We start from the raw sequence: 27,170 nt of genomic DNA, 5'->3' as shown, positions 1-27,170 counted from the left end.
ACAGGTTTATCTAGTAATGCATGGCTGGTTTAACATCCAACTGATAAAGTGTACCAATGAACTACTGATACACCCAACATGAGTAAATCTCAAATCAATTATAATGAAAGAAGTCAAACAAAAAAGAACTGAAATTGTATGATTTTATTTATATAAAACTCTAGGAAACTCCAACAAACTGGGAGTGTCAGAAAGCAGATCAATGTTTCCTGGAGACTGAGGGGAGAGAAGTTGGCAGGAAGGGATGTGAGGCAGAGAATACAAAGCAGCACAAAGACTTCGGAGGATGATGGATGTGTTCATGATCTTGACTGTGGAGATGGTTTCATAGAAAAACGCTTACATCAAAACTTATCAAAATGTACATTTCAAACAGATGCAGCTTATTGAACGTCAATAATACTTCAATAAGACTGTTCTTAAAAAGGCAACAAAATTATCTCATAATTATTTACTTAAATTCAAAATTCAGTTTCTTCTTTCAATTCCCTTAGATTATTCTCAAGATTTCTATGGCTTCATAATCAAAAGAGCTTGTAATTTTTAAAGATTTTCTTTTTAAATATAGAACCTTGAATTTGATCCATTCAAAAACACATAGTATACATACTGTTGATTCACTTTGCTGCACAGTAGAAACTAACATAACATTGTGAAGCAACTACACTCCAATAAAAATTAATAAAAAATACAGGGATAACCAACTTTTACAGGATGTGAAAGCCCAAGTGCTTCTGAAATAAGAGAGGTGATATGTAATTCAAATAAACATTTTCTTAAAAATGTATTTCTGCTATAAGATAATCATTATTTTTTGTGCCCTTTAGAAACCTAGCTGTGCTTTCTTAAAATTCAATAACTGATGCAGAACTATTTCACCATGTTGATTTTATAATATAAAGGAAACTCATACATTACCTTGCCATTCTAATGTCTTTTTCCACCATTGCTTTGGCCAACTCAACATGAATATCCATGGGTTGCAATATATGCATAGTAGATGGATGCTGAAATCGACACTCCTTCCAGTTTTCATCTTAAAAAAATGTTTACTTAAATGATTATTTTTACTTATTAAATAATTATTTTTAGATTATCAGATGTTATATGGAAAAATGATCAGAAATAATTTACAAATATATTCAAAGATACTGACTTTCACTTCTTTCTACAAGCTAAATGACCTATATTTTTTAATTGACAAAAGTCTAAGACTATGATATAAAAATAATTCTAAATATTTATTTGAAGAATTTTTTTAATAACATCTTACATTTTAAAGCTAACAGAGAAAAAAATCTAGGAATTTACTGCCTTTGATTCCAGAATTAGAGATCAAGGCTGGGGAGCTACAGGAAAAGAAAAAGGAGGAAACAGGGGGAAAAAAAGAAAAAAAGTTTCTGGAAATTATTCTAAAGGAAAATTGAGTTTTATCAAGCAAGATTTTATGACAAGGAAAGTACAGTAGTCACTTCTCTTCCAAATAAGAAGGTTCTAAAGACAAACTTCCAATGATTAACAGAACCCTACACATATCTTAATTGATGGCAATAAATAAACTTCTTTTATTGCTCCTAAGTCAAACAATTACTATTAAGTACATACAAAAGAAAAGGCAGCTTTAATGGTCTGTACAGGTACTTCTCTTCAAGAAATTAATATTCAGGCTCAATCTATAAGATTAAGTACAGCATTATGTATTTATATTTTAATAAATCTCAGCACTCCCACTATACTATATACTCTGCACATAGAAGCCATGTCCTTTCCTCCAATGACCTTCCACAGAGTGATATATACTCAAGGATATTTTGCAAATATTTATTGCTTCTAGATACTAAAGAAGTATAGAGAACCAGCAATCTTCATTTAAGCAGTAGAAAACACCAAAGCTTTTGGAAAATAAGTTCACCACCTTTAAAGATTATATCCATACTTCTCAAGTATCAAATGTAATACTACTCAAATAAAGACTAGGCTAATAGTAAAATATTTTAGAAATGAAGGCAGTAAGGGAAAACAACACTGAGACATCCCAAACACACTGGGATAGAGGAACGTGAGCTAAATGCAACTTCTATTTTGTGTTTTATGGGAGTTTTATGTCACATTTAAAAAAAAAAAATAGGCAGTGACTGGACTTAGATACAAACAGTACTAAGCACCCAAAGATAACAGCCACATCTCTATTTGGAATTGTGACAAACATTTTCACTGAGGGGCTCCTATTTGGTTCTCTTAAGTGACCAACAGCATACATGTTCAAAATGTCATCAGGGATGATATACATGTGAACATACATATCTATTCACCAAAGCTATTCAACATAATCTCAAGATCCTGAAAACTGAGCAACAGTTTACCTGCTCTTGCAAAGAGTAGCTGTACACTTTTTATTTCAACATCAAACTTGTCATATGCCTTATCCATTATTTCTTCCAGAGATGAATTACTAGTCTTCTGTAAACCTTGATTTTTACTGTTAAGCTAAAATGGAGAGAAAACTTAATTTTTTAACAGAACAATCTATATATCGACATAAGTTGTTTTCTTAAAGCCTAAATAAAATTAAAATATTGCTCTTAATGAATTCACATTTTGCTTCAGTTTCTGACAGTTATTAGCAAATATTTTATTTGGAATATACCATATCAGCATATGTCTCTATTATGTTTGGATAACAGGTACTCAGGATGCTGACATTAACTAGAAGATGAGTTACAACTCTCTCTCAATCTGTCTAAACATGCAACAATTCCTGGCTCTCAGGAGTCGTCATCACTTGTGGCTCAAGTTCCCCTACAAATCATCTTAAACTCTCCACCATAAAACAGAAGGTTTTATTCCTTCCTCTCCCCTCTAGGTAAGTGAATAATTAGGCCATTAGAATTCAGCTCCAATCTCAACTTCCTTTTCCCTCTTCCCAAAGGAATCAAGGATCAATTCAGGACAATAGTTTTTGAAATCTTCACTTTTTCTCAGAAGATTGGAATGCTGGGAGGTTCAACATCCAAGCCCTTGGAGTTCTCTTATTCTAATAGCTGTTGTCAGTGATTTAACAAATAAAAAATCGTATCTGCATAATTTTCTACTCTCAAGATATATAAATGAACAAAGAAAATTATGTAATTAGATTTTAGAAACCTAGGAAGGCTTGAAAACTAGAAGTGCATCTTTCTAATTAGGAAAAGACAGCAGTAATACAGCTTTCAATATCAAATCATACACCATTTCAGAAAATGTAAGGGTTTTTTTTTTGAATAGCCATAAAATACATATAAACTACACAGTCTATGTTAAGCATGACAAAATGCTTAACAAGAAGTAAGTCTAGGTTTAGTTTAAGTGAACTTGGAGAGAAAAACAGCCAACTGTCAGACAGCTAGCTACTAAGCTGAGCAAACATGGGCAGGCAGAAATGTACACACACCTACCCGAAAGGTACCAAAATCTAAGATGAGAAGATCTGACTTATCATGGTGGAAACCAGTCTGTGGAACTATTAGATAAGAAGGCTTCAGATTTATCCTTAAATCAAGAACTTTTCGGGTTTCAATAATATGTGTAAGTCCTACAAGAAGAAAAAGAAACGATGAAAACCAGCCAAATTTAAATACATTAGTATAATCATATTATTAACGAGAAAAAGAATATCACTCGAAAAGTATGTTGGTGAAGTTCTTTTCACAGATTAGGTCCTCCACTTGGCATGTAAGTTTAAATTGCACATGATCAATGGGAAACAATCACACTGCATAATACAATAAACCCAACACACCTAGTATTTTAGTCAGAGATTGAAAAATTCCTTATTTCTTTAGTTAAGTGGGTGTCCCTGATAGTTCAGTTGGTAAAGAATCAGACTGCAATGCAGGAGACCCAGGTTTGATTCTTGGGTCGGGAAGATCCACTGGAGAAGGGATAGACTACCCACTTCAGTATTCGTGGGCTTCCCTTGTGGCTCAGCTGGAAAAGAATCTGCCTGCAATGCAAGAGACCTGGGTTCAATCCCTGGGTTGGAAAGATCCCCTGGAAAAGGGAAAGGCTACCCACTACAGTATTCTGGACTGGAGAATTCCATGGACTGTATAGTTCACAGGGTCACAAAGAGTCAGGTACGACTAAGCGACTTTCACTTTTCATTTTAGTTAAGTAACCAAATATAGTAGGTAACTTGAATTTAGAAGCCACACAAAAGTATGTATCTTTAAAACTCAATTCATACACAGTATGGTGAACAGTCGCTTAAGAACTGAGACAGGGAACTTTTACATTTCAAATTTACTCTGCAGCACAGTTTCTTAAATTGAACAGCTGACAGAATCATCTATGCCCCGTATCATTCTCCTTCTCACCCAGTCTGGCAGGTATATGTAACAAAAAGCTACCTACACTATTTCAAATGTAGTATTTACATTATAAGAGAAACAATTTTTTGAGAGTTGAGATGTTGCTTCTGCATCAAATTCTTTACCTGTAGCTGTTCTCTCTTTAATTTCCTCCAGCTTCATCAATGTAGCTGATGTTATTTGCTCAAGATCCAATCCCCTATTTGACTGAAAGAATTCAACCACTGCATTGATAGTTTTCTGTAAAATCATTGAAAATATAAGCAAGTTATACACAGTATTTTCCATATTATAAATTTTAAAGTTACAGTTTAATTCTAATCAAATGTGGCTCTGAACTGAGGCAGCACTTCCAAAGTAAGCTACCCTCCTACATCTCCTTCCGGAGGGAAAGAGAACCTGAAAAAAGGTATAGGCCATTTAAGCTTATTGAGAAGGCAAAGAAGGTGTGCCTATCATTAAGGTGACCTTGAGTATGTTTGGTGGTATCATGTTGATGTAGCAATGGGGTATTACTTCTAGTCTTAGCCACCAGAATGTATACTGCAACTGGATTCCCCTGTGCTCTAAAGCTTAGAAAGGAAATAAGAAAGCTGTTCTGCCCTTACCTGCATCTAAAACTTGAACTTAAAAATCAGACATTTTGCAAAAAAGAATGAGTACTGGGGACTGAATGTACAACAGTGCAAATGTACTTAACACTTCTGAACTATACACTTAAAAAGTGACTAAGATGGTAAATTATATTTTACCACAATTTAAATTTTTTTAAAAAATCAGAGAAAACAGTAAGTTCTGCCTCTTACCACACTGTGAATTTATTTCCATAACTGTACAGTAAAAATGAGTCAGAGATCTTAAAAAACAAAGTGGGCGAACCAACAAGTGATGGAATAATGAACCACAACCTTCCACGTCTTGGCTAGCTCAAGATGAATTAAGAGAGTCTGAATAAAGATGGAGCTACAGATACAGAACTGGAGCCAGTCTTTTCAATACCACAGAAATGACAATGCTTTTTTCTCATGTGATCAGTATCTAAAATTCTTTTATTTGCTCCTAAAGTTCCTTAAATTGGTTACAAACACTGAGGAGAAAGGGAGAACAAGAAAAAAGAAACTGGAGTAGAAAGTCAGTATATAATTATTTGTGAGTAGTTAGTTGGTATAAAAGGCATAGACTTCTTTAAGAATATATTACCATTTAAAAAAAATTTAACACAGGCATAGGTAGTATAACTTACAGTAGAAAAAAAAAGTCTGTAGTATATTAAAAATCAAAATTAACTCCTGGGACTTCCCTAGTTGTCCAGTGGTTAAGACTCCACCTTCCAATGCAGGGACTCTGGTTTGATCCCTGGTCAGGGAACTAAGGTCCTACATGCCACAGAGCAGATAGGCTCGCACGTCACAACGAAGATTCCACATGCTGCAACTAAGACCCAACGCAGCCAAATAAAAAAATATAAAAAATTAAACATGTATTGCCCTTTAAACAAGAAAAAAGTATCACTAAACGGAGCTGCTAGGTAAATAAAGGTTAAATATGAAAAAGAAAAAACAAGAAACCGTATGTCAGAAGCTTAAGATGTGTTTGATTAAGATTCACTTTCTCCTTGTACTCACAGCATCGTAGATGACCTCCACAGGCTGAGACTGAACAACCAGAGTCTGGTCAGCAGTACTACTCTCTGGATTGGTTTCAAATTCAATTTTAAGCAAGGATGATGCAGTATCGCCAATTGAAGCCACAAGTGATGGTATAATATCTTGTTGTCTCAGACCTGTTATATACCAGTGTTCTAATTTTGCTTCCACTCTACAATCCAATGAGGAAAAAAGAAGTATTACAACTAAGATCCTTTGCAATATAACAGTTTGAAGTACAAATTTCCCTTTAAAAAAAAACTGAATCAGGAGCATGTCTATCACCCCGAGTTGAAGTCCAAACTCCTTAGCCTGGCATTTAACTACCCACGGAATGTGGGATTCTTCTTTTTCCTTATTTGGTTTATTTTTTTGTTCTCCTAATCCTCATGAAAAACCTGCTTTGGCTAGCTTCACGACACTGCAGAACTGTCACATGAATACATGCTATACTTGGAATTCATGGAATTCATCTCCCTATTTCACATAACCCTAAAGCTGTTCTCCCTCATCCCTGCTTCTGCTGGTCCTTCCAGTCAGTTAAGCTAAGTCCCAGTTCTTTAAGACCAGTTATTCCCATCCACAACTGAGTTTGTATGGCATTAATGCTAAGGTATTTAACATTATAGCTTCTTATTACTTCTGAGCTCTGAAATACCGAGTTGGTCAAAAAGTTCGTTTGGAGTTTTCCATAATGCGTGCATGCTAAGTCACTTCAGTCATGTCCGACTCTCTGCAACCCTATGGACAGTAGCCTGTCAGGCTCCTCTGTCCATGGGATTCTCCAGGCAAGAATACTGGAGTGGGTTGCCTTGCACTCTTCCAGGGGATCTTCCCCACCCAGGAATCAAACCCACATTTCTTATGTCTCCTGCACTGGCAGGAAGGCTCTTTACCACTTTCCCAGCACCACCTGGGAAGCCCAAAATATCTTAAGGAAAAACCCAAACAAACTTTTTGGCCAATCCAATTATTATACAGATCTTAAGTTAACTTTCTGTGTTTCTTCTCTTATCAACTATACCATAAACACCTTGAAAACAAAAAGTTACTGTTCTTATGCATAGCCTTCATAGTAACACATCTATGAACTAAATAGTATACAAGAAATACTTGTGAAGGAAAGAAGCAAGAGGAGAACAAATAATGAGCTTCTCACATAAGTTTCATAACAAAACAAACTCAAATAAAATGACCATACTCACATGCTAAAGGAAAAAAAGAGAAGAATTACTAGTAATCAATTTTTTATGCAAACTATACTATATTTTTTTGGCCTGAAGTCATACGTAGAAATAAAAATTGAAATAATACGTTTTTAAAACTTACTTAAGTGCTTGTGCTCCTGGTCGCTGAGATACTTGGGTGCCAAGACCAATTATCTGAATTTTCAGTATTTCTGGAATATTTCTATTTTCTCTTATTGTAATTGAGGTGCTTACTAACTTCAGTGCCACTATATAAGCAACATACTAAATGAAAAAAGTGAATGAAAATGGTTAAATTTTAAGAAATCACTTTAATAATTTCTTCATATTTAAATTTGTTAAACTAAACAATGATCTAAAAAACAACATGGTTGGTCTTTGCATCACTATGTTCACCATAAAAAAAAAAAAGAACATTAGAAAACCCAATAATACAAAATTGCCTGCTTAAACGGGGCATTTACAAAAGATTCCAAATTAATTTCTCTTAGTTTTTAAGGTAATAAAAAATGAAACGATAAAATATTTTGTGGCCTAAATATTCAATTCAGCAGCTTTCACTAAAGTAAATTAATTCAGACCAATCCTCTAGCTCAAAAACTGAACAAAATTCAAAGAACATCTGCTTGGTGACTTTGGAGAGTTAATAAGACATGGAGAAAAAAAAAATCCTGCTCCCCAAATTGATAGGTCAAGACTAAAGGTGAGACAGATAACCAGAAAGATGATTCTCATCAAACCACACAAGAAGAGAAGGAACACAGAATCTATAAAAGAGTCAGAAAACAACTGACAAAATGTAAATAGTAAATCTTTATCTATCAGTAGTTACTTTAAAAGTAAATGAATTAAATTTTCCAATCAAAAGATAGAAAGTGGCAAAATGGATTTAAAAAAAAAAAAGATACAATGGTATGCTGCCTACAAGAGACTCACTTTAGCTTTAAGGCCACAAAGACTGAGAGTGAAGAGATGGAGAAAGATATTTCAAGCAAACATTAACCAAAAAACAGGCTAGCTATACCTACACCATAAAAAAAAAATAGACTTTAAGTAAAAAATAGTCAGAAAAGACAAAGAAGGTCATTGTATAATGATAAAGGGGTCAAACTATCAAGGAGAGGTAACAATTATAAATATATCATGTACCCACTGGAGCACCTAAATATATAAATCATATACTGACAGAAGCAAAAGAAATAGACAGCAATATAATATTAACTGGGGACTTCAATACTCCATTCTCAACAAGGGAGAGATCATCCAGACAGAACAATGAGGAAACAACGGATATGAATAACACTACAAGCCAAAGGGACTTCTCAGACATACACAGAATGTTCCACCGAAGAGCAACAGAATATTCTTCTGGAATACACGGAATATTTTCTAGGATAGATCATATATTCAACCACACACACACAAAAAAAAAACTCAAAATATTCAAGAAAGTACACATTATATCAAGTATCTTTTTCAACCACAATGAAATGAAACTAAAAATCAACAATAAGAACACTACAAAATTCACAAATACATGGAAATTAAACAACACGCTCCTGGATATACTCCTGAATCAAGAAAGAAATCAAAATGGAAAACAAAAACTATTATGAGACAACAAAAATGGGAATACAACATACCAAACTTACTGGATGCAGCAAAAGCAGTTTTAAGAGGAAAGTTTATAGTGATGAATGCCTACATCAAGAAAAAAGAAAGATCTCAAGTAAACAACCTAGCTTCACACCTTAAAGAATTATGAAAGAACAAACTAGGCCCAAAGTTAGAAGAGTAAAGGAAATCATAAAGATTATAGCAGAAATAAGTGAAATAGAGGATACAACAGAAAAATAAAAACACAATGGAGATTAACAAAACTAAGAATTGGTTCTTTGAAAAGAAAAGCAGAACTGACAAACTTTAGATAGACTAACAACAAAAAAAGACAACACATAAATAAAATGATATATTAAAGAACAGACATAACAACTGATACCACAAAAATACCAAAGATCATAAATGATTACTATGAACAGCTATCCGCTAACAAATTGGAAAATCTAGAAAAAATTGATAAATACTGAGAAACATATAATCTACCAAGAATGAATCATGAAGAAACAGAAAATCTGAATAAACCAACAATGAAGGAGATTGAATGAATAATCAAAGAAAGAAAGGAAGTGAAGCTGCTCAGTCATGTCTGACTCTTTGCGACCCCATGGACTGTAGCCTACCAGGCTCCTCTGTACATGGAATTTTTCAGGCAAGAGTACTGGAGTGGGTTGCCATTTCCTTCCCCAGGGGATCTTCCTGAATCAAAAGTGTCCCAGAAAAGCCCAGGACCAAATGTTTTCACTGGTGATGTCTATCAAACATTTAAAGAATCTATTCCAATCCTCTCGAACTCCTCGAAAAAACAGTAAAGTAAGTATACTCCCAAATTCATTTTACAAAGCCAGCATTATCCTTATACCAAAGCCAGAAAAGTACACTATGAGAAAAGAAAACTATGGGCCAATATCACTGATAAACATAGATGCAAAAAATTCTCAAAAATACACTATCAAACCAAATTCAGAAGCACAGTAAAATACCATATACCATAAACAATTAGGATTCCTCTCAAGGATGTGAGGTTGGTTCAAAAATGAAAATAAGTTAATGTAACATATCACATGAATAAAAGGATAAAAATCACAAGACTATTTCAATAGATTAAAAAAAAAAAAAGCATTTGACACAATTCTACACCCATTCAAAATAAGAACTCTCAAGAAATTTGGTATAGAAAGAATGAACCTCAGCATGACAAGCCCACAGCTAATATCATACTCAATGTTGAAAGGTAAAAAGTACTTCCTCTAAGATTATGAACAAGACAAGGGTGCCTACGCTCACCACTAATATTAAACATAGTATCTGATATGATAACAAGAGCAATCAGGCAAGAAAAAGAAACAAAATGTATCCAAATTAGAAAGGAAGAATACCTCTCTTTGCACATGGTATCATCTTACATAGAGAAAATCCTAGAGATTCCATCAAAAAAAAAGAACTAATGAAAAAATTCAGTAAAGTTACAGGATACAAAATTAACAAATGAAAATCAGTTGTGTTTCTATACACTAATGAGTTATTTGAGAAAAAATGTTTAAGTGATCCCATTTACAACAGCAAAAAAAACAATAAAATACTTAGGAATAAACTTAACCAAAGAGGTCAAAGATCTCTACACTGAAAACTAAAAGATAGTAATGAAAGAAACTAAAGAAAACATAAACAGAAAAGCTATGTCTTATTTATGGACTCTTAAAATGTACATACTCCCCAAAGTAATCTATAGATTCAATGCAATCCCTGCTGCTGCTGCTGCTAAGTCGCTTCAGTCGTGTCCGACTCTCTGCGACCCCATAGACAGCAGCCCACCAGGCTCCGCCGTCCCTGGGATTCTCCAGGCAAGAACACTGGAGTGGGTTGCCATTTCCTTCTCCAATGCATGAAAGTGAAAAGTGAAAGTGAAGTCGCTCAGTCGTGTCCGACTCTTAGCGACCCCATGGACTGCAGCCTACCAGGCTCCTCCGTCCATGGGCTTTTCCAGGCAAGGCTGCAATGGCATTTTGCATGGAACTACAAAAGACCCTCAATAGCAAAAGCAATCTTGAGGGGAAAAAGAAACCAAAGCTAGAGGCATGACATGTCCTAATTTCAAACTATATTACAAAGCTACAGAAATCAAAACAGTATGGTGCTAGCATTAGAACAGGCACACAGATCAACAGAACTTAATGAAGAGCACAGACATAAATTCATACACATATGGTCTATTAATATTTGACAAAATAATCAAGACATTCAATAGGGCAAAGATTTCCTTTTTAAATGGTGATAAAAAACTGGATATGCATGTGCAAAAGAATGAAATTGGTCCCCTATCTTACACCACTCACAAAAAAATAACTAGAAATGGATTCATGACTTAAATGTAAGACCTGAAACTATAACTCCTAGAAGAAAACACAGAGAAAAAGCTCCCTGGTGGCAGTCTTGACAATGATTCAATGGATATGACACTGAGCAGAAGGAAGGGAAGCAAAAATAAACAAGCAGGACAACATCAAACTAAAAAGCTTCTGCACAGGAAAAAAAAAAAAAATCACAAAACGAAAATGCAATCAACAGAATGGGAGAAAATATTTGCATACCACATACCTGATAAGGGGTTAATAAGAAAAATACAAAAGGAACTCATATAACTCAACAGCAAAAGAACAAATAATCCAATTAAAGGTACAAACTATTATATATAAAATAATAAGCAACAGGGATACATTGTATGTCACAGGGAAATATAGTCATTATTTTCTAAGAACTTTAAATAGAGGCTAATCTATAAAAATATTAAATCACTATGATGTACACATGAAACTAACATAATAGTATAAATCAACTATACTTCAATTTAAAAAGATTAAGCAATAGTTTTATATGGAGGAAAATGCAGTCAATGTACTTTAGGAAAAAAAAAACACAATGAGGTATCCCTTCATACCTCTTAGAATGGCTATCATTCTATGCCAATTTACATTCCCACCCTTGTATACTATGGGTGGGAATGTAAACTGGAATTGTTGTTGTTTAGTCACTAAGTCGTGTCCAACTCTTTTGTGACCTCACACAAGGTAGCCCACCAGGCTCCTCTGTCCATGGGACTTCCCAAACAAGAACACTAGAGTGGGTTGCCATTTCCTTCTCCAGGGGATCTTTTCAACCCAAGGATCAAATCTGAGTCTCCTGCACTGGTAGGAGGATTCCTTACCACTGAGCCACCTTGGAAGCCCATAAACTGGTATCATCAGTATAAAAACCAGTGAGGAGGTTTCTCAAAAATTAAATAGAGGAAGTACTACATGATCCAGCAATTCCACATCTGGATATTTACCTAAAGGAAATAAAATCAATATCCCAAAGAGCTATGTGCACTCCCACGTTCACTGCAGCATTATTCACAACAGCCAAGACATTGCAACAGCCTAAGTTTCCAAGGACAGATGAAAAAATAAAGAAAATGTGGTGTGGATATACACGATGGAATATTATTTAGCCATAAAAAGGAAGGAAATCCTGCAACAACATGTATGTAGCTTGAAGACATTATGCTAAGTGAAGTAAGTCATTTATATGTGGAACCTAAAAAGATAAGATTCACAGAAACAGAGAACAGACTGGTGGTTACTAGGAACAGGGAGCAGAGTTTGGGGGCAATAAGTGGAGGCAGTCAAAGCTACAAACTTCCAGTTATAAGATGAATAATTTCTAGGGATGTCATGTAATTTAATGTAACAAATACATAAAGGGCTTCTACAAATCAACAAGAAAAAGACAACCCAGTAAGAAACAAGAGACGCAAAAAACAATTCACAAAAGAAGATATACAAAAAAGTGAAAAACCTCTTCAGTTATCCAAGAAATACAAATTAAAACCACAATGAAATACTACATACTCACCATTTAGAATGGATAAATTTAAAGGACTGAAAATGATAAGAGTTAGTAAAGATGTGGAATAATGAGAATCCTCATCTACTACTGATATTTATGTTTTCCACATTGGAAAAGTATTTAGCAGAATCTATTAAAGTTAAATATACTCATATCCTATGATACAGCAATTCCATTCCAAAGGATATAATGAGCAGAAAACCTCATATGCCCACTAAAAGACATTTACAAGCAGTTAATAGCATAACAACCAAAAGAGAGGAACAACCCAAATGCCAATCAACAAAAGTATGAATAAAGTGGTATTTCCAAATGAAAATACCTACACAGAAATGAAAATGAGCAAAATACAACTAGTCAAAGAACAGAGATAGATCTCATAATAACGCCCTATCTATTGCAAGGTCCATAAATTAACCTTGATGGTAATTACATAGTTGTGCTTTATGACAAATCCAATGAGCAACACATTTTGATTTTGCTCACTCTTTCATACAAGAGTTATATTTCACACACACAAGAAAGATAAAATTTTAAAAGACTTAATTACCTCTGCAATAAGGACTTATATTCAGGTTATTCTCACATTCATTAAAGCAAGTAAATCAAAAGTTGCAGACAGTTTTAAATGGTAAGGTATGACTGAAACACTTAACAAACAGTAAAGCAGAATTTTCACACTGTGGTGCTGGAACAATATCACCAACTCAATGGACATGAATTTGAGCAAATTCTGGGAAGCAGAGGAGGACAGAGGAGCCTGGTGTGCTGCAGACCATGAGGTGGCCAAGAGGCACACACGACTTAGCGACTGAACAACAACAACAAAGCAGAAACAACCTGCAACATATGTTTATTAGCTACTTTAAAAATCATTAACTTGTTTAATCCAATTCAAGATAATACAGAAAAACGAAACCACCTGAATAATTAACCACCTAAACAATTACCTGCTTGGGTAAAGTTAGGTTGTGGGTGCTCTCGCTATAACCAATAGCCGTGAAGAGCTTATCTTTCTCCTCTGGTGTCATAAGGTCATCAATAGCTATAAAAAGACAATATTTTAAGAAATCAACTGCTTCAGTCTGTATTACAGAGACTGTGAATAAAATCAAACCAAATTAACAGGTGGCCTAACTTTACAGACACAAACCCTGAAGCAAAAGCAGCAAAGTAATTTCCTCTAGCATACTATGTTGACTTGTTAAACATCATGTATTTTGCTTATTTAGGTCAAGAAAATGCAGACATAACATTAAGGCAATTCATGTGTCACACAGCAACTTTACGATTTCCTAAGTATTCTAAAAATTAAGTGAAACATCTGATTAAATATCCATGTAAAAAATAACAATAAAGAATGCTACATGTGAGATTTCTGAATTTCAACTTTCAAATTTTTACACAAATGACTTTTCTCAAAAATTCAAAGCTTCCTTTTAAATAAACATGGAAATGTTCCATCCTGATATATCTGCTTTTATGTTTACTATATTGAGCCACTTTTACTTCAAAATTATTACAAAATAAAATTCAACTAACTAGCTAAAGCATAATTTATATATTTTTTCCTTACCAGCATGCAATAAGTCATGACTTGGAACTTACTTTCAGGAATCAAAGATTCTTCATCTTTTTTCTTAGATTCCTTCTTACCCCAAAACCCACTAAGCCAGCCTCCACGTTTCTCGGCTGTGTCAGTAGACTTTTTCTTCAATTTTTGCCCTGATCGAATCACCTAAAAATTAAAAATAAAAAAATTTAATTAAAGAATAAATGCCCTCTTCACTTTCAGGTCCAGGCAGGTAAGAACAGTGGTTACATTTTTTTTAACACTACATTAAGTTAAAAACAGTCAATACAGCTAGTTCCTTCTGAACTGATTCTCAGCATTATCTGGTAATACAGTCTCACTATTAATTACTTTCCACACATACTGACAGCTTTCTGATGAAGTTGCATTTTGTGAGTGATTCAGATAAGGTTTCAAGTAAAATTCTTCTGAGCAATGTGTCTTCTAAATTTATAAGGTAAGAAGTCAAGAGGACAGCAGGTTTTTAAAATGAAAAGTTCCCTGAAAGGAAGATACTCCCACTCTCAAAAATAAAATTTAACAATCCTATTTCATAATTCATACACACTGTTGACTTGCTAACTAAGAACACAGTTTGGGGACAGAATATAAATAAAATTAGAAAGTGCTCAAATCTCATTTCATCCTCTTTCTCAACAAATCCTGGCTTATCTGCTGCTCCTTGTCTTCACCCCTTTTTAGTAAAATACAGATGAATAACTCAAGTGGAAAACTAAAGGATAAAAAGAATAAAAGAGTTAAGTAATTTAGACTCTATCTTCTCATTCCCTGAATAAGTAAATAATTTTCCCACTTTAAATTTAAAATATTTTAAATTGGTAGTGAATTGGTAACATACTGCAAGCTTCAGTGTATACCAAAAAGTGAAATAATCCAAAAGAGAAGTTAAAGAGCTGAATTATATAGTAAAGAGAATAGTTTGATTAACAACTTAATTTAAACTAAGCAATCTTTGATAAGTAGATATTATATAAGGAAACAGGTCTATATCTGTCCACAAAATCACTGATGGTCTCAGTTATATCTCAGCTGTAACTATCTTTTGTCAAGCTTAATCCATCTTCAAGAGTCAGAAATGTAATGGGTAAAAAAATATATATATAGCTGGCTGGTCTATATTCTGTATGAAATAATATTTAACTTCTTTGTTCTCCTAGCATAGATTAGTATGCATTTTTATTTTTCACAGTAAAATATATCTACATGAGACCAAAAAGAACTTTTACAATGTGTATAAAACCTAGTATGAAGAGGGATACAGATCCCTTTCACTTTTTCCTAAATACCACCTCGGTTGCCTTCACTTCCCTTCCTTATCTAGCTAAGCGGCCAAGGTAAATAACTTCAGCCAATCCTCAGCCTACATTCTAAACTCTCTGGCCCCATAGATTTTCGATTATAATGAAAAAGCATCAATTTTGGATAAATGTGATGAATGTAACTGTCATCTCTTCATCTACATCCCGCACTTCTTTAGCTACAACAACTAATAATTCATCTTCTTCCTTCAATTTTCAAGCAACTGGTAAGTGTTATTAACAATATTCAATTAAATTGAAGCTACTTAATTTAAGGAGGATTGGAATTAACTGTTTCTTCTGGAAAACTACTCCTCTGATTCATAGGAACAATCCACAGCAGTATCAAATACCTTTCACAATACTCAGACACTCTCTGACCCACCTTGGGAAATTTGTCCTTCAAAAAATAAGAAATGCTTCAGAAAATGTAATGACAAGGCTACTCACTGTAGTGTCATTTATAATTAAATATAACCGGGAGGAAGTTGCAAAGCAAATTCTAGTACACGAACAGAATGGAATACTAGTCAGTTATTCAAAATTATGTTGGATAAACAATTCTATGGAATACTATATAAAACAAAACACAAGATTTTTTTTAAAAAGAAACAGAAGTGTTAGTCATTCAGTCAGGTCCGACTCTTTGCAATCCCATAGACTGTAGCTCATCAGGCTCCTCTGTCCATGGCATTCTCTAGGCAAGAATACTGGAGTGGGTTGCCATTCCCTTCTTTAGGGGATCTTCCCTACCCAGGGATTGAACCCAGGTCTCCTGCACTGCAGACAGTTTCTTTACCGTCTGAGGCACAAAAGTAACTTAGAAAACCTTTCCTTGATTCCACAGTGCCCACCAGTTGCCACCCTTTATCTTGTTTTCAACTTACAATGAAGTATCAGGACTGCCTGTGCTTACTCTCTCCAATTCCTCATCTTCTACTTTCTCTCATCACTATCAAATTTCTACCTATAATATCCTATAAAATTTCCTCTTTAAATGATTTCTTTATGGCTAAATCCAATGACGAACTTTCAGTTCAGTATGAAACTGATCTAAATGAAAGCAGCAAAAGTTTAGAAACCTGAAGCAGGATATAAATCATCTGCTGCTGCTGCTAAGTCGCTTCAGTCGTGTCCAACTCTGTGCGACCCTATAGATGGCAGCCCACCAGGCTCCGCCGTCCCTGGGATTCTCCAGGCAAGAATGCTGGAGTGGGTTGCCGTTTCCTTCTCCAGTGCATGAAAGGGAAAAGTGAAAGTGAAGTCGCTCAGTCGTCCGACTCTTAGCAACCCCATGGACTGTAGTCTAACATCTGCATGAGTCTCAAACTGCTGTATTACTCATGAGCAAAACAGACTCAAACCATCACACCAATGGCTGAAAGAACTGAACTGAGATTCCAACCACTAACCACAGAAGGCAAAACACAACTTAAAATCAAAACCAAACCAGACTGTGTGTTAAAACAAAACATCAAACATTTTCCAAAGGGCACATAGTATAATAATCACATCATCCAGAATACAATCCAAAATTACTTGACATACAAAAACAAAACAGACGAAGAAAAACAGAAAAATGTGACCATTTTTCAAGGGAAAAAGTCTACAGATGCCAACAGTCACATAATCAAGACGTTTAAACTATCAGAGAGTCACTGTATCCATGTTACACAAGATAAACAGAAATACATTAGAAATTACTAAAAAGACTGAAATTTTCAGTAGAGAAATGGAAACTATAAAAAGAAATTCAATAAGAATTCTAGACCTAGAAGATAGAATATCTGAAATAAAAAAATGAAGATGGGTTCAATAGTAAAATGGAAATGACAGAGGGAAAAGTAAGCTTGAAAACAGATTGAGAAACTATCCAATCAGAAGAACAGAGAGGAAAAAAAGATTAAAGGAAAAAAATGAACAAGATCTCAAGAACCTGTGGTCACATACATGTTTGTGTTGTGTATATACACATATACATATAAATATATATATGTGTATGTGTGTATATTATATATATATATATATATATATACATATACACATTTGAAATTTGGAGACCAAGAAGGAAAGAAGGAAGAAATAGGAACTAAAAAATTATTTGAAGAAATAATGGTTGAAACATCCCAAATTTGACAAATCCTCAGTCCTCATTTCAGTTGACTAATGAGATGCATCTGTCACAGCTGATCACTCCCTATTCCCTGACATCCTTTCTTCACTTGACTTTGAGGTTATTACAGTCATAGAGCTTTCAGCCTACCTCTCTGGCAACTCCTCCATGGTAACCATGGCTCTCACTTCTCTCACCTATAAACAATACAAATACTTTGGATCTTTGGACTCCACGTACTCTAAGCTCCAGGTACTCTACCTTCTTAGGTGAGGTGATCTCATCCAACGCCATGGCTTTTTAAATAACATCTATGTGCTGACCCCTTCTAAATGTGTATATATATCCAGCGCAGACCTCTCTTCCAAACTCCACATTCACGCATCCAACTGCATACTCCCCATTTCCAAGCTAATGTACGATAGCTTAAACTATCAGTCCCAGAAAGAACTCCTGATCTTCTCCCATCTCACCCAAGCATGTTCCATCCAGTCTTCCCCATCCCATTTCATGGTAACTCCATCCTTCCAAACTGCTCCAAGCCAAAACCCTATAGTCACTTCCAACTTCTCTTTCATAAAATCCATATTTAATCAGATGGGAAATATCTTCAAAATATTTCCAGAATTTGAGCCTTTCTCATCATCTCCACTGCCACCATTCTCAGCCAAGCTTCTATTATCTATCACCTCAAATATTTCAATAGCATCCTAATTGTCCTCCCTGTTTTCACCCTTGTTGTCCCTCTATGGGCTTTTGTTTTCAAAGGAGCAGACAGAGTAACGTTTAAAAACCTACATTGGACTGTACCATTCTGTTCTCAAAATGGCTCCTCAACTCAGAATATAAGCCCAAATCCACACAACTGCTTGTACCACTTTACACACTCTGACATCCTCCCCAACACTGACAAGCACCTCTCCCACTCCTCTACCACCTTACTTCTCTGACCTCATCAACCACAGCCACCAGTGTCTCCTCTCTTTCACCACTCTACTTAGTTCCCCTGAATGAGTCCATGTGCTCCCAGCCCAAAACCTTTCAGCTTGCCCTACTACTTCTGCCTGGTATACTTTTTCCTCAGGTATCTTTCTGGTTGACTCCCTCATGTTCTTCAGTGCTTTGCTGAAATGCACCTTAGAAGAGCCAGCTCACTGGAAAAGCCCCTGATGCTGGGAAAGATTGAAGGCAGGAGGAGAAGGCGGTGACAGAGGGTGAGATGGTTGGATGGCATCACCAGTGAAAATTAGACATGGACTGGGCAAACTCTGGGAGGTGGTGGGGGAAAGGGAGCCCTCGTATGCTGCAATACATGGGGTCGCAAAGAGTCAGACATGACTGGGCAACCGAACACAACAAAGCCGATGAGGAGTGTTGTGACAGTTTCAGGTGAACAGCAAGGGACTCAGCCATACATACATATGTACACATTCTCCCCCAAACTTTCCTCGCATCCAGGCTGCTACATAACATTGAGCAGAATTCCATCTGCTATACAATAGGTCCTTATTGGTGATCCATTTTAAATACAGTAGTGTGTACATGTTCATCACAATCTCCACAACTACCTCTTAATTACCAAAAAAGTTATCTTACAGAATAATAGAAATGACAAGGAACAATGAGGAGAAGTTACCAAGTAAATAAGTCAGTAATTATTCTACAAAGAGATAGTAAATACTGAAAAATTACAGAGACTGAGTCCAATTTTAGAAAAAAGGAAGGAAGGAAGAGAAGAAGAGAGAAGGAGGGGAAAAAGAAGATAGGTGAAGGAAGGGAAGGAAGAGGAAATAAAGGGAAAGAAATAGGGGCTATAAAGCATAAGTAACTAGGTACATATGCGTAAGAGAAAAACTGGAAGCCTACATACGAAAATGTTAACACCAGCATTCTGTGTTGCTAGGACTATGTTTGACTTTTGCTTACTTTCTTTTGGGGGATTAGCAAAAATTTTGTTATAAAATTAGAAATTTTTCCCCTTCATACTACTGAGGTTTTTTTCCCCAATATTCCAATTTTATTTTTTCTTGAGACTGAGCCATGAAAATTCAACCTTTATTCTCATTTCAGTAAATCTAAACAACTCTCTATGCAACTTAAATTCTTGATTCCAGGTTTAAAGGAGTAATATTAACCCATTTAAAACATAAAATCAGCTAATAAAAATGATTACCTCAACTTGTGCTTGTTGCCTTGCTAAAATTATGTTAAAAACATCTAGTGTCTTCTCCAAGTCCTATAAAACAAAGGGACACTTGTAAACAAAGAAAATGGTCATTAAATAAATTTTTTTCATCTACATTTCTAGGCTTATTCCAGTCTATGAACAAACAGTATTTGTGATCTAATGAAAGTGTAAGTATAAATTTGAACAGATATTTGACTTTTACATTTTCACATTTTGCAATGTGAGAACAGTTTTGCGAAAAAGTAAATCCTGGTTAAATATGAAAGTAAGAATTTTAATAAAACCACAATACAGAGACAGCCATATATGCAAATGGAAACAAAAATATTTAAGAAGGGGACCTGTTTCAGGTACTAGCCTTATGGTTGTTACTTTGGACTCCCTCTTCTCCATGTTATTTTACAATCATTATACTAAAGGCACCTTAATAAAATACAAAATTTAAGAATGTAAAATTCTTCAAATCAAGTATGCTAAAGGAAAAACTGACTTGGGGAATTTATGTAAGGGGAATCTAACATGTACTGGGTGACCTCTTTGTCAGATGTTCCATCTGTTATTTCATGCAATTCCCACAACAGTGTAAGATACATACTATCTCCATTTTATACATGAGAATAACAGATCTAAAATGTTAAGAAAATTGATGCTTTTTCTAATATATAATACTAGTGACTGTCATATATTTCAGGATAACAATTAATTCTTAACATTATGAATTTGTGGCAAAAATAGTGATATAATCAAGACCAGATGATATTCAGCAAATTATATATTTAGTACAGTGTTTTTATGTATTTGAAAAGAGGGTAAATAAGTCTCCTATCTTAAGGAATAAGAACTATTTTTTTTACAAATACTTTGAACTCTTTCAAAAAAAGTCACTAACAAAACAAACAATACATATTTAGCTAATAATAATTATGTATTTAAACAGCTCTGATACTGATTTTCTAAATATTATTATTATAAAAACTAAACACATTTCTCCAAATAGTTTATAGTAGGCTGATATTAGGAAGGTATTTTTAAAGGGAAAAAACAGGTAAAAACACTTTGCATTTTCCACACAGTTCTCTCAAAAAGAACTCAGTATTGTTCCTCCTAAAATTGTCTTTTAATTTATATCTAGAAGAATTAATACTTAAGGATGATTTAACAAATAACAGCTTCCCAATACATGCAAGATATACCTGAATTTGTTTCTGTATTTCTTCTGAGACTTTAGTCTGGGTTAGCTTATTTTTATAGGCACTTTTGTAACTCTTGAGCAATTGCCTGTGTTTTTTTATGTTACTCCATGACCACATCCGTGTATACCTTCTTATATGAACTTCAAGAACAGAATGGATTGCATATTTCCACCTGCAAATCAAATTTTGTTAATGCACACTGGAATACGAAGGTTTAAAAAAGCACAAAAATAGCACTGACATTTTACAGCTACACTGTTACTTTTTTTGTTCTTATTAACTGTATTCTTACAAAGGTTCACCATAACATTTCAGTTCCCCAATACTTCAATTCTCTGACTCAAATACATTATGAAATAAGCAAACCATTCTAGGAAGAGAGTATGTCAAAGCAAAATAATAAAGACACAAAATGACATGCTGTATGAAATTAATCAGTTCAGTTCAGTCGCTCAGTCGTGTCCGACTCTCTGCGAACTCATGAATTGCAGCACGCCAGGCCTCCCTGTCCATCACCAACTCCCGGAGTCTACCCAAACCCATGTTCATCGAGTCGGTGATGCCATCCAACCATCTCATCCTCTGTCGTCCCCTTCTCCTCCCGCCCCCAATCCTACCCAGCATTAGGGTCTTTTCCAATGAGTCAACCCTTCGCATGAGGTGGCCAAAGTATTGGAGTTTCAGCTTCAACATCAGACCTTCCAATGAACACCCAGGATTGATCTCTTTTAGGATGGATTGATTGGATCTCCTTGCAGTCCAAGGGACTCTCAAGAGTCTTCTCCAACACCACACTTCAAAAGCATCAATTCTGCGGTGCTCAGCTTTCTTCACTGTCCAACTCTCACATCCATACATGACCACTGAAAAAACCATAGTCTTGACTAGACGGACTTTTGTTGGCAAAGTAATGTCTCTGCTTTTAAACATGCTATCTAGGTTGGCCATAACCTTCCTTCCAAGGAGTAAGCGTCTTTTAATTTCATGGCTGCAGTCACCATCAGCAGTGATTCTGGAGCCCAAAAAAGTAAAGTCTGACACTGTTTCCACTGTTTCCCCATCTATTTCCCATGGAGTGATGGGACCAGATGCCATGATCTTAGTTTTCTGAACGTTGAGCTTTAAGCCAACTTTTTCACTCTCCTCCTTCACCTTCATCAAGAGGCTCTTTAGCTCTTCTTCACTTTCTGCCATAAGGGTGGTGTCATCCGCATATCTGAGGTTATTGATATTTCTCCCAGCAATCTTGATTCTAGCTTGTGTTTCTTCCAGCCCAGCGTTTCTCATGATGTACTCTACATATAAGTTAAATAAGCAGGGTGACAATATACAGCCTTGACGGACTCCTTTTCCTATTTGGAACCAGTCTGTTGTTCCATGTCCAGTTCTAACTGTTGCTTCCTGACCTGCAAACAGGTTTCTCAAGAGACAGGTCAGATGGTCTGGTATTCCCATCTCTTTCAGAATTTTCCACAGTTTATTGTGATCCACACAGTCAAAGGCTTTGGCATAGTCAATAAAGCAGAAATAGATGTTTTTCTGGAACTCTCTTTCTTTTTTGATGATCCAGCGGATATTGGCAATTTGATCTCTGGTTCCTCTGCCTTTTCTAAAACCAGTTTGCACATCTGGAAGTTCACGGTTCACGTATTGCTGAAGCCTGGCTTGGAGAATTTATCCCAATATATTTGAGGAGAAGGCAATGGCACCCCACTTCAGTACTCTTGCTTGGAAAATCCCATGGACGGAGGAGCCTGGTAGGCTGCAGTCCATGGGGTCGTGAAGAGTCAGACACGACTGAGCGACTTCACTTTCACTTTCCACTTTCATGCATTGGAGAAGGAAATGGCAACCCACTCCAGTGTTCTCGTCTGGAGAATCCCAGGGACGGGGGAGACTGGTGGGCTGCCGTCTATGGGGTCGCACAAAGTTGGACACGACTGAAGTGACTTAGCAGCAGTAGCAGCAATATATTTGTGACACTGAGTTCATATGCATGACTGAAGGGCAATATGATCAAAAAAATGTTGAAATTCTTGAATGCTAAATTAAGAATTTAATCAAGAGCAAGAGTACAAGAGAATGTGTTTATTAAAAAAAAGTAACAAGGACATAATATAAAAGATATCCCTCTAATGTCTATTAAAAAAAGTGGCTTCGTAACATGTCTTTAAAGGTCTGTTAGCTCTGAGAGTTCCTAATCATATGATTACATAAAATATTTTTTAAAAATTCTAACTTACCATTGTCGACCATTGGTATGAAGTGGTAAATAAGGCTTATATTTTCTGTAAGGAGCATTTCTAACCATGTAATCCACTGATTCCAAAAGGTCGATCATACTTAAGTACTATTAAAACAAAACCAAGTTACATCTATTACATCACAACATGGATAAACACCAAATTTTATTATATTTTCTGCCTAGTGAGACTTCAAATTATCTGAACAATGAATACCATAGTTGCTTGGTAATTCAATCATGTATTTCATCAAATTTAAGAAACCACCAACTGTAAGATAATATTAAGCACTGCCGATTAAACGTCATACCACCAATAATAATATACATCCTATTTTCAAATATATCAAAGTGTGAAATAAATGTAAACCATAGAACCAATGAAATACGGTATCTGTAACTACAGACATGAAACCCGCTTAGTGCTAAAACTAAATATATTTTCCTCTGGACCATCATTTGAAGCAGAGGCAACCTATAAGCTAAGTTTTCAAACTGTTCCAGGAAATTATTGCATAACTAAAGCAAGATAAAATTATTTAACTACCAATACAAAACAGCTCAAATGCAGGAAAACACACATACACACACACACACACACAATGAGAAGATAAAGAAAGGGGAGGTCTAACCTAAGAGCTACCAGTACTTAACATGTGGATAGCACGAACTATCTGTATTTGAAGACATGAGAAAAAATATAAGGATATAAAATATTGTAACAATTTTGATTACATGTTGAAATGATAATATTTTGGGTACGTTAAGTTAAATAAAATGTTATTAATTTTAGTAATTAATTTCCTCTTTTCTTACTTTACTAATGCAGTTACTAGAAAATTTAAAATTACACACACGACTTGCATTATATGTGTACTGGACTGCACTGGGCTAAAAGTTCAAATTACTATAAACCCCTCATCCTCCTTTCACTTCCAGTTCTCCAGATTAGTTATTGAAACTCCTTAGGCATATAACCAAACTTGAGAAACAAGTAAAGGGAAAAAAATTGCCAACACAGTTGTTCTAAAAATTAAGTAAGCAATGTTTAATGTAAGAGTGTTTGCTATTAAAATCTGAAGAAGGAAAATAAAACCATTAAAACCTTCCATCAAGAACTGAGAATTAAATGGAATCATGTCATGTACTATAATTTGGTAGGATTCTCCACCAATAAGGTGAAAATCAGAAAAAATGAAAGAAAACTATTTCTTATATTTGGTATTTATTTTCGTTTACAAATATATATATAATCTATTTTTAGGAGTCCAAACTCAACAACAACAACCCAAAAGAACCACCAGAGCAGTGAAGAAGGAATAGTCACAGAGGACAAAAGCTGTTGAGATTCAAGGCTAGTCAAAGCTGTAAGTATTTAAATGAATCTTACCTGAGGTTTGGTCAGTTCAATAGCAATATTTTGCACTTCTATGTTCCAATCAAGTTTAGGTGTCTTGAGCTCTGTTTCTGCACAAGGATTCATGTAGAGTTTTGCAGAGGCTGATATTGGCTGGAAGACTTACACAACATGGGAAGACATAAGATGGGTTTATATGCCCTCACCTATGAACAACTGTAAATAATTAATGAGAACACTGCTACCCTGAAAGTAAAAAAAAAAAAAATGATCAAAAATATATTTTTTTAAATGTAAAAAAAAAAATATCACCACCAAAAACTATTTAAGCATCTATTTATCTACATAATAAGAATTCCCAAACTCAGCGGTAAAAGTGGAATCTCCAAGGAGGAAGATGGTGTTCTATGCTTCTAAGTAAGAAATGCACAAACATACATAATCTAATCTTGATGATTTACAGTCTGTGTAAAACTATGTTTTTCTTCCTTGCTGCAAGATATTTCATGATTTTATTATTAACTAAAAATACTAATACAGGGGTATGGATAAATTCAGAGATTGAGACTATATAAAACATAACTAATAAGGACCTACTGTACAGCACAGGGAACTCTGCTCAATACTCCACAATGGCTTATATGGGAAAAGAATCTAAAAAAAGTGGATATATATATATATATAACTGATTCACTTTGCTGTACACATGAAACTAACAAAACATTGTAAATCAGCTATACTCCAATAAAAATTTTTAAAAAATAATCATTATTGTTTGAGATGCCCCCACAAAAAATACTAATACAAGATAGGAAATAAAACTTGATTAATTTTCATCTTGTTTAATCATAGTTAGAATTTAGGAACAGAATCATGAATGAAATTTATATTACCCAGAAAAAAACTGCCTACTACTTAATAATTTTCAAAATGATTATTACATATATAGTTTTAGACTCGAAGACAATATTCTTGAAGTTATGAAGTAGTATAAAAAAGAGTATCAGGGAATATGACAGAGCAAAGTAATGTAATAAATTATAATTGTGAATAGTATTAAAATTATATAAATTGTGATATAGTATTTATAATATGCATAAGATTGTATAAAATTTTTTAACTTATTTAGAGGTTATTTATAATTAAAACATGCCCAAGAATAAAGTTGCAGATTTTTCTGAACAAGTTCTTTCATGAATGAAACTAAATGCTCTCACAAACTAACAGCATCTGAAAGCTTTGCCATCATTAAATAGACATGCTTGTGGACATAAAGAGAAAGTGCCAACTCTCCATATAAAGGCAGTTAGCTATAAAAGAACAAAAAGAAAACAACAGTGAACCAGAGTAGTATGGTATATAAGAAGAACATGGGCATAAAAACTGAGAAGAAATATAAAGAGGTACACTAAATATATACAAAAGAATAGCAGAGAAAATGAATGGGATAAATAATATATAGGCAGCTTTGTTAGAGATCTACTTAAAAATAAATAAAGGTGAGGCTGCCAAGAAACAGATAAGATCTCTGGAGAAATTCAAATCAAAACAACAGTGAGTTTAGCCCCACATCTGTCCGAATGGCTACCATCAAAAAGTTTACAAATAAAAAATGCTAGGAGAGAATGTGAAGAAAAGGGAACCCCTGTGCATTGTCAGTGGGAAATGTAAACTGGTGCAGTCACTACTGAAAACAGTATGGAGGTTCCGCAAAAAACTAAAAATAGAACTACCGTATGACCCAGCAATTCCACTTCTGGGTATATATATCCTAAAAAAATAAAAACACTAATTTGAAAAGACACATGCATTCCAATGTTCAGAGCAGCACTATTTACAACAGCCAAGACATTCCGGCTACCCAAATGCCCATCAAGAGAGGAATGGATTAAAATATGGTACGCATATACAATGGAATATTACTCAGCCATAAAAAAGAATGAAATACTGCCATATGTAGCAATATGGATGAACTTAGAGAATATTATGCTTAGTGAAATAAGACAAAGACAAATATTATATGATATTATTTATATACGGAATCTAAAAAATAACACAAATGACTGAATATGCAAAACAGACACAGACTCACAGATGCAGAAAATAAACTTGTGGCTACCAAAGAGGAGAAAGGACAAATTAGGGTGTGTGATTAACATGTACAACCTACAACACATAAAACAGATAAGCAATAAGGATTTACTGTATAGCACAGGGAATTAGACCCAATATCTTATAATAATCCATAATGGAGTATACTCTGTAAAAACACATTATCTGTACTTTGTATACCTGAAACTAACATAATACTATAAATCAACTATGTGCATACATGCATGCATGCTCAGTCATGCCAGCTCTTTGCAATTCCATGGACTGTAGCCCACCACTCCGTCCACGGAATTTTCCAGGCAAGAACACTGGAGGGGGTTGCCATTTCCTGCTCCAAGGGATCTTCCTGATCCAGGGATCGAACC

At 34.8% G+C, this 27,170-nt stretch overlaps 1 protein-coding gene across 4 annotated transcripts in view; it reads right to left on the bottom strand.

The window, feature by feature from the left end:
* VPS13C (vacuolar protein sorting 13 homolog C) overlaps window positions 1-27,170 on the bottom strand; it is a 173,226-nt gene that overhangs the window by 105,481 nt on the left and 40,575 nt on the right. For all 4 annotated transcript variants that reach the window (XM_081507564.1, XM_081507565.1, XM_081507566.1 and 1 more), the window contains 12 exons: window positions 24,727-24,854; window positions 23,338-23,444; window positions 21,095-21,266; window positions 19,887-19,949; window positions 14,317-14,446; window positions 13,659-13,753; window positions 7,325-7,467; window positions 5,975-6,167; window positions 4,475-4,589; window positions 3,435-3,571; window positions 2,364-2,487; window positions 919-1,036 (listed from right to left, as the gene is read on the bottom strand). In XM_081507564.1, coding sequence (XP_081363690.1) covers window positions 919-1,036; window positions 2,364-2,487; window positions 3,435-3,571; window positions 4,475-4,589; window positions 5,975-6,167; window positions 7,325-7,467; window positions 13,659-13,753; window positions 14,317-14,446; window positions 19,887-19,949; window positions 21,095-21,266; window positions 23,338-23,444; window positions 24,727-24,854 — 1,525 coding nt within the window. The remainder of the gene's footprint in view (window positions 1-918; window positions 1,037-2,363; window positions 2,488-3,434; window positions 3,572-4,474; window positions 4,590-5,974; window positions 6,168-7,324; window positions 7,468-13,658; window positions 13,754-14,316; window positions 14,447-19,886; window positions 19,950-21,094; window positions 21,267-23,337; window positions 23,445-24,726; window positions 24,855-27,170) is intronic.

Source organism: Giraffa tippelskirchi, chromosome 7 (genome assembly GCF_054371585.1).
Source record: "Giraffa tippelskirchi isolate mGirTip1 chromosome 7, T2T-mGirTip1v1.2.pri, whole genome shotgun sequence".
Classification (NCBI taxonomy): domain Eukaryota; kingdom Metazoa; phylum Chordata; class Mammalia; order Artiodactyla; family Giraffidae; genus Giraffa; species Giraffa tippelskirchi.
Note: the sequence above shows the minus strand (reverse complement) of the source record. Positions and strands in the feature narration are given on the sequence as shown.